The sequence below is a fragment of the Lampetra fluviatilis genome, chromosome 33 (assembly GCF_964198595.1).
Source record: "Lampetra fluviatilis chromosome 33, kcLamFluv1.1, whole genome shotgun sequence".
NCBI classification, from domain to species: domain Eukaryota; kingdom Metazoa; phylum Chordata; class Hyperoartia; order Petromyzontiformes; family Petromyzontidae; genus Lampetra; species Lampetra fluviatilis.
Window position 1 is genome coordinate 3,305,362 of NC_136307.1, and position 15,848 is coordinate 3,321,209.

General features: G+C 46.7%; 1 protein-coding gene across 1 annotated transcript; it reads right to left on the reverse strand.

Annotated features, from left to right (window-relative positions):
• Positions 1–6,145: 6,145 nt before the first annotated feature.
• Positions 6,146–14,101, reverse strand: LOC144944118 (bone morphogenetic protein 2-like). Its single transcript, XM_078872193.1, has 2 exons — positions 13,609–14,101; positions 6,146–7,080 (listed from the first exon to the last, which is right to left on the reverse strand). The coding sequence occupies exons 1-2, from the start codon at positions 14,099–14,101 to the stop codon at positions 6,146–6,148; spliced, it is 1,428 nt and encodes a 475-aa protein (XP_078728319.1).
• Positions 14,102–15,848: the final 1,747 nt, after the last annotated feature.

The following is a 15,848-nucleotide window of genomic DNA, read 5'->3' on the forward strand; positions in this document are numbered from 1 at the left end:
ATTAACCCTCTTGCTTTCTTCTTAACCGGTGACTGAATATTGAGAACGGTAAAGGATTTAACAATAAGGAATGGTGGAAGACGCACAATGTCTTTGACGTAGAAGGTTGTTTTCTCAGTAATTTCTCGGTATTATTTTAATGGTGGGGTGATAATACGTGGGATCAACCCTGTATATTGATGGTCGTTATAGGCAAATACTGGCCCCCACCAAAGGCAATGGGGGATTTTGACTATCGGCTCAAGGGCCAATGGAGTGGAGCACAGCTGAACACTCATTTAAGCATAGAAACACTTTGAATTTTACCAATTGTAACTTTTAAAACGTGGGAAAGAATTTCGATTTAAAGCTTTCGTGACTGCAGGGATTCATCTTCTTGGTTCTTTCGGTAAAGTCACGTAGAATGTAAATAATAATATAATAAAAAATATAACATAATAAAATAATTCTCACGACGTTTCGGCCACAACGCAAGCAGCCGTCCTCAGGTGAAGAACAGGGCTGTCGGAAAGACAGCGTCTGAATGACAGACCTGAATGACGCTGTCTTTCCGACAGACCTGTTCTTCACCTGAGGACGGCTGCTTGCGTTGTGGCCGAAACGTCGTGAGAATTATTTTATTATGTTTTTTTTTTCCCTTCTACGTGACTTTACCGAAAGAACCAAGAAGACGTGGGAAAGAATTTAAACAATACGTTACGTTACCTTAGCTTTTGATCGTGGGGTGTGGGGGGAAATAAGTGCACATGTGAGCAGCGTGTTCCGTGTTTAAAATCCTGCTGTTCCTACATTCGACAACCGCTTCTGGATTTTCATTTTCATTGGTAATAAAACGTTATAAGGAGGGATGAGTTATTCTCGAAATATATGGGATCAAACGGAAATAGGTATAATTTTTCATTAGGTTTTTTTTGCACTTAACAAATAAAAAGGAGACATAACAAAAAAAAATGTGTTCACTTCTCCCCCTACATGACACGCAGTCTAGACGCTATCCTGTTCCCCAACGCGCCATCATCGCAAGAGAAGAACCCAGCCATTGTTGCATTGTTGGCAAGACGGAGCACGTTGGCTGCGTCACCTTCCACGTGATCCAGCAAGGTGGCGCTCTAACATAGCTCCCCCAATCGCTCTTGGAAGGTCGCCAGTTCAAATGCAGTTTGGGGCTCGCTTGGTCTGGAGACCCATCATCCCCGCAATGGTGCGTAAATGAGTACCTCTTTGAGGAATGGTTGGCAATGTCAACCAAGATGGTATTTCCCCAACACTGATTATTTGAGCACGGAGACGCATTGATTAGATAAGATTTGCTGTTGCACTATTGTTGGGTGTGAATTATCAACAAAACAACATCCGTTGAGTAGCTTTAAAAAAATCGAATTGAACATATTCAAAATGCAATATAAATACAGTACTATATTTCTGCTTAGTATATTATTCGGTGATATCTCTAATATCTATCTTCTTGGTTCTTTCGGTAAAGTCACGTAGAAGGGAAATAATAAAATAATAAAAATAAAACATAATACAAATTATTTTATTATGGTTTTTTTCCCTTCTACGTGACTTTACCGAAAGAACCAAGAAGATGCATCCCTGCAGTCACGAAAGCTTTAAATCGAAACTCTAATATCTATTCAATCATTTAACAATGTCCAATCCTCTTGCAATTCATTGCTGAATAAATGTCTCTTCATGCATTGTCTTTCGTTGGGGTTGTTTAGCCATACTTAACCACACTGTTCAATGTATGTATGCTGAACTTCTTTTACACCATACGTAGCCAACCATCCATGGTGAAGGATGGGAGGGTGACCCAGGACTGGGTTAGATATTACTCACCGGCCGATGTTAGCCACAGCCTGGAGTCAAACTCGGGCCACAGAGATTCATTGCGTAGTTTACAAACCACTGTATCATCGCTGCACCCATAATCTATAATATATTAATTGCCTTCAACACAACGTGAAGCTTGCAAACAAATATGTGGCGGACCTAGTTAGACATTGCCTGAGCCAGTTTATGAAACGATAACTAAATACACTGGTCAATAAACACATTTATTATATTTATATTAAAATGATTCCGCTATTTATGGAGTTACAAATTCAACGTGTCTCCTTCCTCAAGTGATCGTTGGTCAGTGCTCATCTCCACTGGCAACACTTAGTCGGTGGTTGAAATGAAAATTCCACGTTATTTTTAACAATTGCCATTACCTCGACAGAACAATCATTGCTGACTTTTTTCACAAAGTGGCATTTATCTTATTGACCCAAGAGGGATAGGTGGGGCTGAGTTGACCCCTGACCGAGCTTTGAACTCAAGTCTTCTGGCTGTGAGTGGAGAACTCTGCCACAGCACCACCATGGCTTCATGTACAGCAGAGTAGAACACCGATTATCCGTGCCCTCTCTTCTTCCCATTACCTGCAGCCTACCACGGTTTTTTCACGTCCTACATTGTGGAATGGCAAATAACGTCACTGTACTCAAATTGTAGATGTTGTGGGTTTACTCTCCAACACCGGTGTGCTGAACTAGTGACTAACTGGCACGTTTCGTTAACGTGACAAACCTTACTTAGCTGGCTGGCTGTGTCGGGTGGTGTCGGATTTAACGACACATTTATATTCACGCGATCTCACCCAAAAAAATTAATTGCTGATCCTATTATCAGCAGAGTTCGTCTCCTACATCGCTGAGGACAAGATGAATTCTACTATATCCGTGCCTGACGGTAATATCTTGCGTTTGGTAGAAAACGTAACGATGAATGGATACTCCCGATAGCTTAATGTGAAGTCACTGCACCACTCCATTGAGTACCTCTTTCTCCCACACGTGTTTGGCTCGTCCCAACGTATACAGAGAGACGCACACGCACATACAAGGGCCGTCAACAGCTGAGGAAGTCCGGGGCGTTGAAACAATTTCATTGGTCCACATGTGGAAAGGGTTACGCGTGCACACTAGGACACCAAGCAAACCACAAGGCTTAACGCGTAAACCACAAGGCACCACTTTTATGCTCGTATACCAGTTCTGTAAAAGTGATATGTTCTGTATAGAATACGATGGCTTATAAACGATTAATAGAGTATCGAGGCAGCATGTGGCTGACTGCAACTCATGTCGTGAACGTGTCTGAACATCGAGCCAGAGCTGCAATAGGCCTTAGGATCTGATCTTAGGTTCCCACCAGAGATGAAAAGCAGGTTTTGTTTGTTTCCGTGTTAGCCAGTTTTACCATCTCAACACGGTCACCAACTGCGACTGCATGGGAAGCCGTCGCAAATAAAAACAACAATAATTTTCAGCTGCAGTTCACGCGGTCATGACCCCCCACCCCCAACACTGCCAGTATTGGGGGGGTGGGGTGGGGGTTATTGGCAGTCCTGCGGCACTCCGCCAAATGTTCGCTCACCTGCACAAAGTAAGACGGGGGGGGGATTGTAAATGCCGTCGTTGTGTAAGATCGCGGGGGGTCCGGGGAGTTGACGCTTTACTCTCAGAGCCATTGCGCCTCTGTGATCAGGAGCCAGTTGGGTGCCGCGTGACGTCCGAATGCACTCCGGTTTCGGTGAGTGCAAATCAGATTAGCCCTACCAGCAGGCGTGAACCTGCTTGATTCCTGATTCATAGCACGGTAGTGGTAGCGGTGGTGGGGAGTGAAATAACGGTGTCACCAGAAATCGCCTCTTGCAATGTGTCCTATCCAGCTTTCTTCAAAGGCGACGGAGAGTGGTGACGGTGCTGTAATAGCCACAAGGTCAAATCGACCAAACGTTCGTGCATTCGGAGGAAGCCGTCGAGGCGATTAATTTGGTCGCAAGTCATTTGCCGAGGCTGTGCGCTGACGAGAGGTGCGCAATCACAGCGACGTAGAGGGGCCCAGTTTGTCCGAATCATCACCGAATTTCACGACCACTTGACGAAACTTCTATAGCGGCTTTGTCGTAAGTAGTCAAAAATTCATCTTCTTGGTTCTTTCGGTAAAGTCACGTAGAAGGGAAAAATAAAATAAAAAAAATAAAACATTATTTTATTATTTCCATTCTACGTGAAAAAACCAAGAAGATGAATCCCTGCAGTCATGAAAGCTTTAAATCGAAATGTAGTCAAAGATTGATTTAAAAAAAAGCTACCGTGCAAACAATGTGCAAGATGGACCATTGAAGCATCCAAAGTGCTTGGAGGCTGTCCCTGAAACATCGTATGAATGCTGTGCACCGTGCCTTAATCCTTCTCGAACGAGTGGAATACAATGAATTACAAATGCACTAAGCATGCCAATAGATGGTACATTAATCTCCGGGTAAACATGAACTGAGATGCGTTGCGTTTGATTAACACGTCCGTGCCTTTTCTGGCAAAAAAAACACACACGTTATACGAACGTCTGTGAAAAACGCAGAGCCATGTAAATCCCAAGCGGATATCCCACCGCGCGTTCCGTTTGTCAGTGCGGCGATCGACAAACACAGCCCCCCCCCCCCCCCCCGCGTTACATCACAGTTGTCTCGTTTAGCGCCTGGCCTCGTTCTGAGCCCCCTTGGGCACGTTTGCATGTGTACGTAGCAGCAATGGGCGTAGCGGTTCATACCCCCACCCCTCTTCCCATCAAGGCGATTCGATGGTCCGTCGCGATTCAAGAGTCCTGATTCGATTAAAATCGTTGATTTTTTGTAAAATTAACACTGCTGAATGTAGCTGCCTCGAGTGGTTAGTGGCGGTGAGTTGGGGCGGGGTCATGTTGTACCCATTACGTTCAACATATGTAACCCGCAAAAAATGTTGGTTTATTGAACTGGCAAATTTGATGTGTGGATTGTCAGCTGAAATAATGGGTATTAAATGATGAGTTTCGTGCATCATTACACCCTATGACATAAATGCACAGACACACATACCTTACACAAGTTTGGATGAGAACATTAATTGCCAAGGCATGCATTTCAACTTGGCCAGTCTCACCGGTATGATTCCACAGGGCCTTGGTATAAATACATTGTTGTTAGACATCCATGTCCATTTACCAAGGGCAAGACACGGGGACTGGAACTCTGTATTTGTACGTGGTTTTCCATTCACAATATTTATAATAATAAGTAGTTTCATTATCCAAGCACACGTCACTGAGTCTCAAGGCCCCTTTTCAAAAAGGTTATTTTTGGGAATGTATTCAAATAATCTTTTTTAAAAGTATATTGTGTGTGAGAAGAAACCACAGCACCCAGACAATACACCTGTACATGAGGAGGTAACAGGCAAGAATCCGCGAAGTTAGGTCCACGACCTACTTGCTGTACTGCATTCGACCGGTATTGCCACAGACCTGCAGGTGGATGACCCACGTATGCTAGCGTCCCTGGGTGAGCCACCAACCCCCGCCACCACCTCCCTGTCTAAAGCAGTGAGGTGTGCACCACCTTTGCCTGACAAAAAGTTTGTGAGCTGGATTCAAAAGTTCTCCCTACAAAGGCACTGCACTCTCAACAAACTCCTTCATACGAAGATCATTCTCGAATACTTTCAGCTTCATACTTTTAATATTTTTGGAATATTTTGTTTATATAAATATACAGAATATATTTTAGTTGCGCTGTCTATGTCATGTTAGAGACCAAAACGAAAAAAGGGAAAAGCTCAAAATGAGCAGTGTGGTCTTGTAATGGGTCGCGGAAAATGATGTCGTAGAACTACTTCTGTGGTCGGTCCGGTTGCCTCCTGTCCACTCCTTGTGGAGCACACAGTGTGCGTTCGTCGTTACAAGGCAACACAACTGGACGTTTTCAGTTCTCAGAAGTTGTAATATTCGGAATTATGCGAAGCACTTCATCCAATGCGATGGATTGTTTTTGAATTCATTGGTGAATTTGCAGAGACTGTCAACTTACTTACTATGCCTGAGAAACTGGTTTGATCACGGTGGGTGGAAGAGAAACCTGGACTTGTTTCCAGAATGCCAGCGGGGCCAGCATAGCGCTCCCTCGCTGGCGTTCAGAGCCTCTGCAAGCACTGGGCCATCATCTGCATCTTCACACTCGACGAGGCTCTGCGTTCACTCGATCTGGCAAAGGTTCACCGCGACAAAACCTTCACGGCCACTCGCAAGCACCGACGTTCGCACCACCGGCAGGGAGTCAACGGCAGCCGCAGCCCTCCACCACCATGTCCTGGTAGTTCTTGAGCACCACCTTCTCATACTCGTCCATGTAGAGCATGGAAATGGGGCTCAGCTCGGTGGGCACGCAGCACGCGCGCGGGATGCTCGCGTTCACCGAGTTGACGAGCGTCTGCACGATGGCGTGGTTCGTCGAGTTGAGGTGGTCGGCGAGCGGGAAGGGGCACTCGCCCTGGCAGAAGTAGGCGTTGTAGCCCGGCGGCGCGACGATCCAGTCGTCCCAGCCGACCTCGCGGAAGTCCACGTAGAGCGGCTGGCGCTGGCAGAGCACGCGCGGCCGCCGGCCGCCCGCGTGCCTCCCCGACGCCCGCCGGGACCTCGCCCTCGCCTCGCCCAACGTTCGGCCGCCCCTCCCGTCGTGGCCGTAGGTGACGAGCAGCGGCCTGAGCCGTGGCCACGAGTCGAGGTCCTCGGGCGAACGGACACGCGGCGGCGCGGCCGCCCGGCTCGCGCGCACGTGGCCGGCGTTGCCGCCGCCGCCGTCGCCGCCGTCGACGCCGTCGGCCGCGTCCTCCCCGGGGGTCGGCAGCAGCTCGACGAGGAGGCCGAGGCTGGAGCCGGGCCGCCCGCCGAGCGCCCGTCGCTGGAGGGCGGCGCTCACGTCGAAGCTCTCCCAGCGCGTGGCGTTGTCGTGCACGAGCCGCGAGTCGAGGAGCGGCGTCGTCGTCGCCGCCGCCTCGTAGACGTTGACGCGGAGCGGGCGGCCCGCGCGCCGCTGGGGCCGCAGCCGGGCCCGGTGGAGGCGCAGCTCGGCAGCGTGCACCCACTCGTCGGCGGGGAGGCTGGACAGGTCGAAGACCAGGTGGTGGTGTTGGTGGTGGTGGTGGGACGACGATGACGACGCCGCTGCCGCCGCCGCCGATTCGCCGCGGTACGGCTGCTCCTCCAATGAATCTGCTCGTGCGCACGTGGGATGGGATCACTGGGTCAGTCGTTGTTGTTGTTGTTTTCAGAATCAGAATTTGTATTGATGTTTGAGGAATCCGATGAGTTATAGAGCTCTTTTCCCCCCACAAATGTCCAGTAGGGGTGGGGGGGGGGGGTCAGAAAGTTACTACAACAACATACAATACAAAATCACGATGGGAGTGCAAAGCATAGGGGAGGCTTTGATGAAGCCGTGTGGCCAGGAAACACCTGGAAAGAGAAGTGAGACTTGGACGAAAAGTGGACAGGACATTCTTGGCAGTGGGGAGACGTGCTCACTGTGAGTGCCCAGTCTGCCGAGTGGCGGCTAAGTTCAGAATCCAATTGCCACTGGTGTCGTTGATGGTCAGAAATGGAACCTGAGAAAACTGGAATCATAAGACAGTGATATTTACAGATTTTTAAGAAAAATATAAATCAATATTTTTGCATATATTGCTTGGACTACATACACAGAGGTGTAGATGCACACACACACACACGAAGACAAAGATTCCCTGTGTTGCCATCAAGATTGTTGGAGAAAGTCCTGTTAGCAAGCACTTCAAAAAGAGGCCAGCACCACACATGAGTGTGTGGTGTGGTTAGCATCAGGCCCGGCCACCTTTGTTTCCCCAGTACTGATGCCTCTACACATTGAATTAGGTGCTCGTTGAAGGCTGAGTCAATCTAGGGAAGGCCCAGGGCAAAGTCTGATGCCACTTGTCACTGATGCTCAGCTTACAGCTTCTCTCTTGGCCAATTTCTTCCTAACCTTCATCCCTCCACTCTGTCCCATCCCACCCCTACTCCTTCGTGATCCCTAAGTATCCCTCTATCACGGTCACTCATTCCTCAATCCTTGCATGCACCTTCGATCAAAATCATTCTCTTCCATCACCGTTGCTTAAACTACGTGAAGTGAATGCGTACTTTAAAAAAATAAAATGAGATTTGATTAGAATCACAGTTGTGTGCCAGGTTCATGTGCCTGTGTAATCGGCATGTTGAAACTGATGACATGCATTCAAAGAACACACATATATATAGAGATATATATAGATATGTTTTACCAGGTCAGGCTCACTGAGCTCTCTAGCTCTTTTTCAGAAGCGACCTGCCCACAAATGATAGCTCAACGAAGTGGCTTAGAATGTGGAAATGTATAGCAGCCAAATACTCTAACCGCATGTTTCTAAATGTGGAGGGGAAAACCTGAAGACCCGGCATAACCCAAAAGTCAGAACACATTAGGTATAATACATATATTGACACTGGCATTAAAATATTTTAATAGTACATTTTAGAAGTTGATGTTTTATCTATATTGAAATTACATTTCAAATGGTAAGAACATGTACCGAATAAAGTCACAAATTAATTTGAAAGAGAACGCATGTATATGCGTGCGTACATTTTAACGGAAGTCAGTTTGAACATTTGCTAAAATCACTAAAATAACCCTATGTGATTTGTTCACCTAAGTATAATAACCCTATGTGTCCTGACTTTTGGACTTATATACGAGGGAGCAGTGCAGCAACATGCTTTGTTGTACTGTGCTTCTATGCTCCCACATCGATGCCCCCCATGCCATCATCAAGCACATTCAGATAACCCACACAACGTAAACAGGCCCTCATCCAGCAGTGGATTGACAAAAGCACTCTAACATGCACATGCTCACCGCTGTACGTATGGAAAGGACATATATTATGCAGACACTACATTGTATCCGCGTTGTACAGATGCATGCACTTTGACACACAGCTCGCTGTAGACCTCCGCCTGTAGCTTTAAACGTGTTTTTTTAAATGACAAACTTCTTTTTGTTGGACATGTCAATGGTCTATAGCTGTGAAGGCACGTCTTTCAACGGGTTTTAATATGCATCAGACAGAGGCTGTTCACACAGAGGCCCGGCTATTTATTCAACACAACTCAAGCGCGAATCGACGCGTTTGCTTCATTGTAGATATGTATTGCATAGCACCGGGCCAGCCGCCTTTAAACAACAACAACAACAACAATAAGGTCCCATTCATTAGACTTGACAGTTGCACGGGCGTTACTGTGTCTGAATAATAGAACGTGGGGAAAATGTTGGCTTTTATAAGACTTCACTCCTGCATGCTGTGGTTGTACTCTGCCAATGAAAACAGCGTCCTCTAGTGGACAAGGCAATATAATGAAATGTTAATTACATGCAGGGAGTAAACGTGAAACCTTATTTTCCACATACAGAACTCCTCTTATCCGCGGCTCTATTATTCCGCAATCCTATTATCTGAAACTCCTAATTATTCGCGTTGGCTGGAGGGGCAGTGAAACCTTCGAAACGTCGCATGTCCACTTCGCCTATCCGTCCTTGCAGGTCGATAAAATGGGCAAATACCACTTTGTGAGAAGTGAATTGTGGGTGTTTTTTTAGATATACTGGTCCCCGTCATGGGAATATGGACTTGTAATCGGTTAAGGGCTGCCAATGGAGAAATACGTGCGTCACAAATTGCTCGTGTGAGTGATGGTACACTTGGTTGACTCTTGAATGTTATTTCTATATTATAAAGGGCCAGCATGGTGAAGTATGGTCAAAAAACCCTCCACCATGCGACCAGCTATGACGTGGAGGGCCCTCAACTATCCAGCCCTCATCCAGCAGTGGATTAACAAAAGGGCTGCATGTGTACATTACGAAAGGAGCAACATGGCCAATGAATTGGGCCCGCTTGTGTCTATCCGATACCCACTCACAATTACTCTGTTTATATTTTTCATGCCCAAAAGCATCATTGTCACTATCAGCAGCTGAAGCGGCATTCTCAAATCATCATCATCATGATACAATCATCATTGGCAATAGCAGAAGCATCATCATCCGTGCGTCCTTATTATCATCATCATCAGCAGCAGCAGAAGCAACATTTTAACGCACATCAGCATTCTCACGGCATTAGTATCATCATTTTGGCGCACTCATTTGAACCGACAGTTTTCTGGAACCGCTCACAATGTTTTGAGTTAAAGACAATTGAACTCGTAAAGTAATTTGTTGCATATCCTGGATGTAAAAAAAAATGTTTCGCGTGGTCGTGTTTAGTTACGCGTTTGTGACGGCTCCTTTTAAAAGGCAAAGTTCGCAAACGGGTCGATGAGCGGTGGCGCAAGTGACTAGCGCCCTGGTACAATGAACTCCGGTGATCCGAGTTCGATTCCCCACCAGTGCTTGCGTCCGTGGCGAGTGATTTTCGCTGTAGATTTGTGGTGGGCATCAGAGGGCAGTGCAACGATAATCAGTTGCTGCACTGTACTTCTGTGCCCCCCCCCCCCCCCCCGTCTAAGCTACCCCGCCTTCACCAATCGGCACTGACCAGCGTGGTGAAGTATGGTCAAATAACCTTGATGACCCAAACGGCGCGGTGAGGCCCTCATTTAGCGGTGGATCATACACGTGACCTCTCACACCACTAGATGCCGCTATAGACGCCACGTACATTTAGTAATATCCGATATTTTTAATTCGACTTTCTCATGGACACATTTCGTGCGTGGGAATATTTTCCAGCGCTCAGCCCCGGACAGCTCCAGCTGTAATGAATCCCAGACTGCCCTGCGCTCAGCATGACGGGTTTGCTCATCGGCAGATGCAACGAACACGCACTTGCCACAACTTGCACCACTGTCCACACCATCATCATCATCTGCAGCAGCAGCAACATCAGTAGCAGCAACAGCGTTCATTCCCAACTCCGCCACCATCATCATCACCACCGCCACAATCACCATCGTTATAATTGGCATTCGCAGACACGGCAGCAATCTCAATCCTCTCGTTTTCGTTTTTTTATATCATCAGCATCAGCAGTAGCTCAATCTGGCATCATCCGTTATTAAAACGGCTAGAGTATCCAATTAATGGACATCGTTATCACCCCCATAATCAGCAACAACAATAAGATTATTTTTAATCCGGCATCAGCATCGGTAGCATTGCCAAAGCACAATCAGCAGCATAACCATATCACCATCATCAGCAGCATTCTTTTAACCATCAGCAGCGTTCTTAATCAATGATTATGATCCTAATCATCATCAGTAGCAGGAGTAACAGAAGTAGTATCAGCAGCAGCACTTTCATTCCACCCGAATGACCATCACCAACCTTATCATGTCGGGAAAAGAAGAGAAAACAAGATTCCAACTCCACACATCAAGATCTGAAACCTGCTTTCTGTACTGCTTACAGGCACCTCGCTATCCCTGCAGGCGAGTGTCTTGAGCGTGCAGTCTTGTCGTGAGTTGCTAACCCCTACTTTACCAGCACGCACCACTATTTCGAGCTTCGAAATTTGCAACAACAAAAACATGTATTCCTCTAACATTACAGCATCGTGGGGGTGGAGCGGTGGCGCAGTGGTTAGCGCTTTCCAGTATGAACATCTGGCACCCGCGTTCAATTGTCGGACGCGACTATTATCAGTGGCGAGTGATTTCTAAACCGACCCTACAACCCACGCCCCAAATCCCTCCCGACATCAACCTGCACTGACCAGGGGACCCTAGAGGCCCCGGGGAGGATACAAATCGGGGGGACCCCCCCCCCCCCCTTATTCATGAGCTCTGCTATGGGATTCTCTGTCGCCAGAGACCTGTTGCGTGGTGAGGCATGCTCACAACAAACCTCGCGAATGACCGACAAAGCGTGGGGAGGGAGGCGGCCTTCGTCTCAGCGATTGATTATAACGTATGTACGTTGAACTTGATTTGAAGCTTTCGTGACTGCAGGAATCCATACTCTTTGGTTCTTTCGGTAAAGTCACGTGGGTAGAAATAGAATAAAATAAATCACGACGTTTCGATCGCGATGTTGTCCTGCTGTATCGGTTCCGCCTGATGACGGCCGCTTGTGTTGCGATCGAAACGTCGTGATTTATTTTATTCTATTTCTACCTACGGGACTTCACCAAAAGAACCGAAGAGTGCGTTGAACTTCTTTCGCACCGTACGTAGCCAAACCGGGCTAATCGGAGGTGCTCTGCGTTGAATAGGCGTTGGGGACAACACTGCACCAAGTGTTCATTGTCTAGCACTGAGGTGTGTCACCCATCGATAGATCCGTTATCTCGATGTGTTTTACATGGTGTAGATTATACGTACGGGAGGACATTGCCTTTCTAGTTGAAGGTGATTTCACACTGTGTATGTCTTGATATACGAGTACACCATGATCAATGCGTTGATGCGTGTGTGTAAAGTACACACACACATTATACCCTGCCGCTTGTTATATATAAATTACACAGAGGTGGCTGACACGTTTCAAGGAAAGGATATTCAAAGTACTCGGGTATCATTCTTTAATTGCTAATTCTGTTATATTTATTCTATAATTCTACAGCTATATACGCGGCTAAGAATAATAAAGGCCCATTTTTGGCCCATTGTTCTTTGGGAATATTTGTAATCATCACATTGCCAATACTATTGACTCCCGCTCAAATATTGATGCAACAGTCGAGTTGTCATTGTTGCTATGTTGATCAATACTCTATAAAAAATATATATTAAATATTGTTTGGTAGTTTTAACACTGCAAAACTCATTTCTTTAGAACTGCTTTTTGTGTTTAGTTTGTTAGTCCTTCCCCGCACCTACGATTAGGACGGTGGGCTACATACGGCGCAAAATAATTTCAACATACGTAGCGTACAACAAACATACCTGACGTGTTTGAAAATTCAATATTATACTTTCTTGCATCGTGCTGATACTCGCAGAGTGAGTGTACTTTTGCACGCTGGCCGAGTCACCTTTGAAAAAGAGCGATACGGCTCCACGGACTTTACTCGGGGAAATAAACCTCCGATGTCCGATTCCGCAGACCTCGAACGTGAAATGACACTATTTTATTCCGCATGAGACCACCTCTGCCTCTTTAGGGTCTCTTATGTCTCCACCAAAGCAAAGTCTTATATATATGCTCCAAGCACGTGTGCTGTTTCATTCAGACGCTGTCGCCTCGACAGACCTGCTTTTCACCTGAGGACGGCTGCTTGCGTTGTGGCCGAAACGTGGTTAGAATTGTTTAATTATGTTTTATTTTTATTATTTTATTACTTCCCTTCTACGTGACTTTACCGAAAGAACCAAGAAGACCTTTCTGTTATGTTACCCAAATCGTATACTTTTGCAAGAGAGACCTTCTGATATACACATATATTAATATTGTACATGATACATAATTAGGTTCTTTTTCACAAAAATGTTTGAATTTCCCTTTTCTTATATGCAACAAAAAAGATATATATATTTTTAACAAAATGCGCAAGATAACAGCTGTCCGGCAGCCCTTCAAACCCACTTCCAACACCGCCGTGCATTACTCCTGCACGTGCGTTACGTGATATTGGCCGTCGTTAAAATACATCTCACACTGCTGCCACCGGCCGTGCTTTTCCACCTCCCCGGTCACATTACCCTCGGACCCCCAATAACCACCCCCCCCTCCCCCTTTACCTTCGTGGTGGAAGCCCCTCACTGTGTTGGCCTTGGCCGACGCTCGCTCCGCGAACCCTAAATCGGATTCCAACTCTGACGCGGACGCTGCTTGGGACCCCCCCGGGCCGGTCGGCCCCAGCGCGGCGGTCTGCAGGAGGCGGTAGACGTCCATGAGGTACTGGGATACCGCCACGCCTGGCCTAGGCCTCGGTCGCCTCTTGAGGCCGAACACTTCCAGCAGCCGCGTCTCGAGGTCCTTTTGCAGGAGTCGTTGGCTCTCCGATGGAGCGGACGCGGCAGCGGCAGCAGATGATGATGTAGACGAGGAATATGTTTTGTGGGCACCGGCGGTAGCGGACGAAAACGCCGAGAGGACTTGTGCGCCGCGTTCATCCTTGACGATGTCGACTCGTCCAAACGTCGATAAATCCATTGCCGCGCACGGTGGCAGTGTTGACGGCATCGTAATCAGCAGCAGCAGCAGCACAAAGCCGTGCCGAGACTCGCTCATCTTGAGCCCTTGCCGTGGGAGAGGCTGTGGGGTTCTCTCAACGTGGCGAGGAGCATGATTGCGCGCCCAAGGGGCACGCTCTTCACTGCGACGACGATGATGACGACGACGGTGATGATGATGGTGGTGGTGGTGAGCAGGAGGATGCCGAGTGATGTACTCAGAGCAACACCCGGCTGAGATGACACGAGGGTTGTCGTTCCTGGATGGTCATCTTCACAGGAGTCCAACCGTGGATTTGAAGAGAAAAGCCAGTCTCCGCATCAACGCGTCATGCTCGACCTGTGACATTTCAGACCAGAGTGCAATGAAGAGACGTTGCTCAATTCTGAGTTGAAGGGCCGTTGGTGTCTAAGTTGGGACATTATTCGCAATAGTAATGTGGCATCAGAGTGATATGGCAATAATGTATTCATACAGAAAAGCCTTATTCAGTTCAATTACCCAGGAAAGCCTTATTCGGTCTCAATAAATAAAACAATTATCAAGAATGTCCTGCATTTGAACGTTTAACCAGCTCCATTAATTTAACATGTTATATGTATGGCAGTTGCTGTGTGGTAGTTGGCAGTTACAACATTTACTGAGTTGAATTATTTTGAAGATTGCTGTTCGTGTTTTTGTAAATCATTCCCTTGTTTTGCATCTACTATTGCTTCCACTTCATCATTATCATCATCATGTAGCCTGGTGGTGGTGGTGGTTGTTACACACGCGGCCTGCAATCCAGCACCGTGGAGGCGGAGTGTTGGTGAATTGCACACAAACGTTGCAAATCTCACTCTTCACTCTCTCACATTGGGGTGCCATACCACGGCTCGCCAGGAGAAGGCGGTACAGCAAGAGTGGACTAATATCATCTGTCCAATCTCTTATGGGGATAGAGTGTTTCCCCCTTGCATGTGTGTGTTCTGCAGGTGGTCTGGTTTCTCGCTAAATTGTCTGAAATATCTTAATATTGAAAAAACGCATGCAATGCAGGACTCTCCTGGAAAACAAAAACTAGTCCTTGGCTTCCTGTGTGAAATAAGTAATTATTTTTACCGTCGGCATCATAATTATCGTCACGCCCTGGTGAGAGCCCATTGAGATCAAAAAGTATCCTTTTCAAGTCACTTAAGCATGACAGTAAAAAAATAACAAGACAGCGTAAACAAGCAACGATTTCTAACAATATGAAGAGGAAGTGTAATTTAAAAATGTTTTATCACAAGACATATCTCTTTGAAATAGTTAAAAATATCAAGTTCAAAGAGTTAAATGATAGTACGGAATTTTAATTATCATAACTTTTTGCGGGCCTATTATGCGATGTTTTTTTAATGACTTTATTTATACGGGCAAACCTCCTGTAGACGTAGATGCCACTGGATCTCCATGTTCTGATGTAGATGCCACCACCATCGTCTATTGCGCGGAAGTTAAACTTACGAGTCTCGGTCCGAACAGGCAACTGGACATACGGACAAGTTTGTTCGTATCTCTGAAAATGTTTGTAAATACAGTAGTCCCCGTAATGCCAAATTCTTTGGGTAAATTTCTCACACGGAGAGAGACCGGTGGTGTCCGGAGGAAGCCCACACAATGGGATAACACCGAATGTCTGAACCGATCGGCTGTGAACCTACTTGCTGCACCACCTCTTAGAAGCCCCTCGCCGCCCATGAAATTCCACATTCCTATGGTGGGGACCATCTTACCCACACGACATTCAACTGTTGACGATTCACAGAGCGATACCTATTTT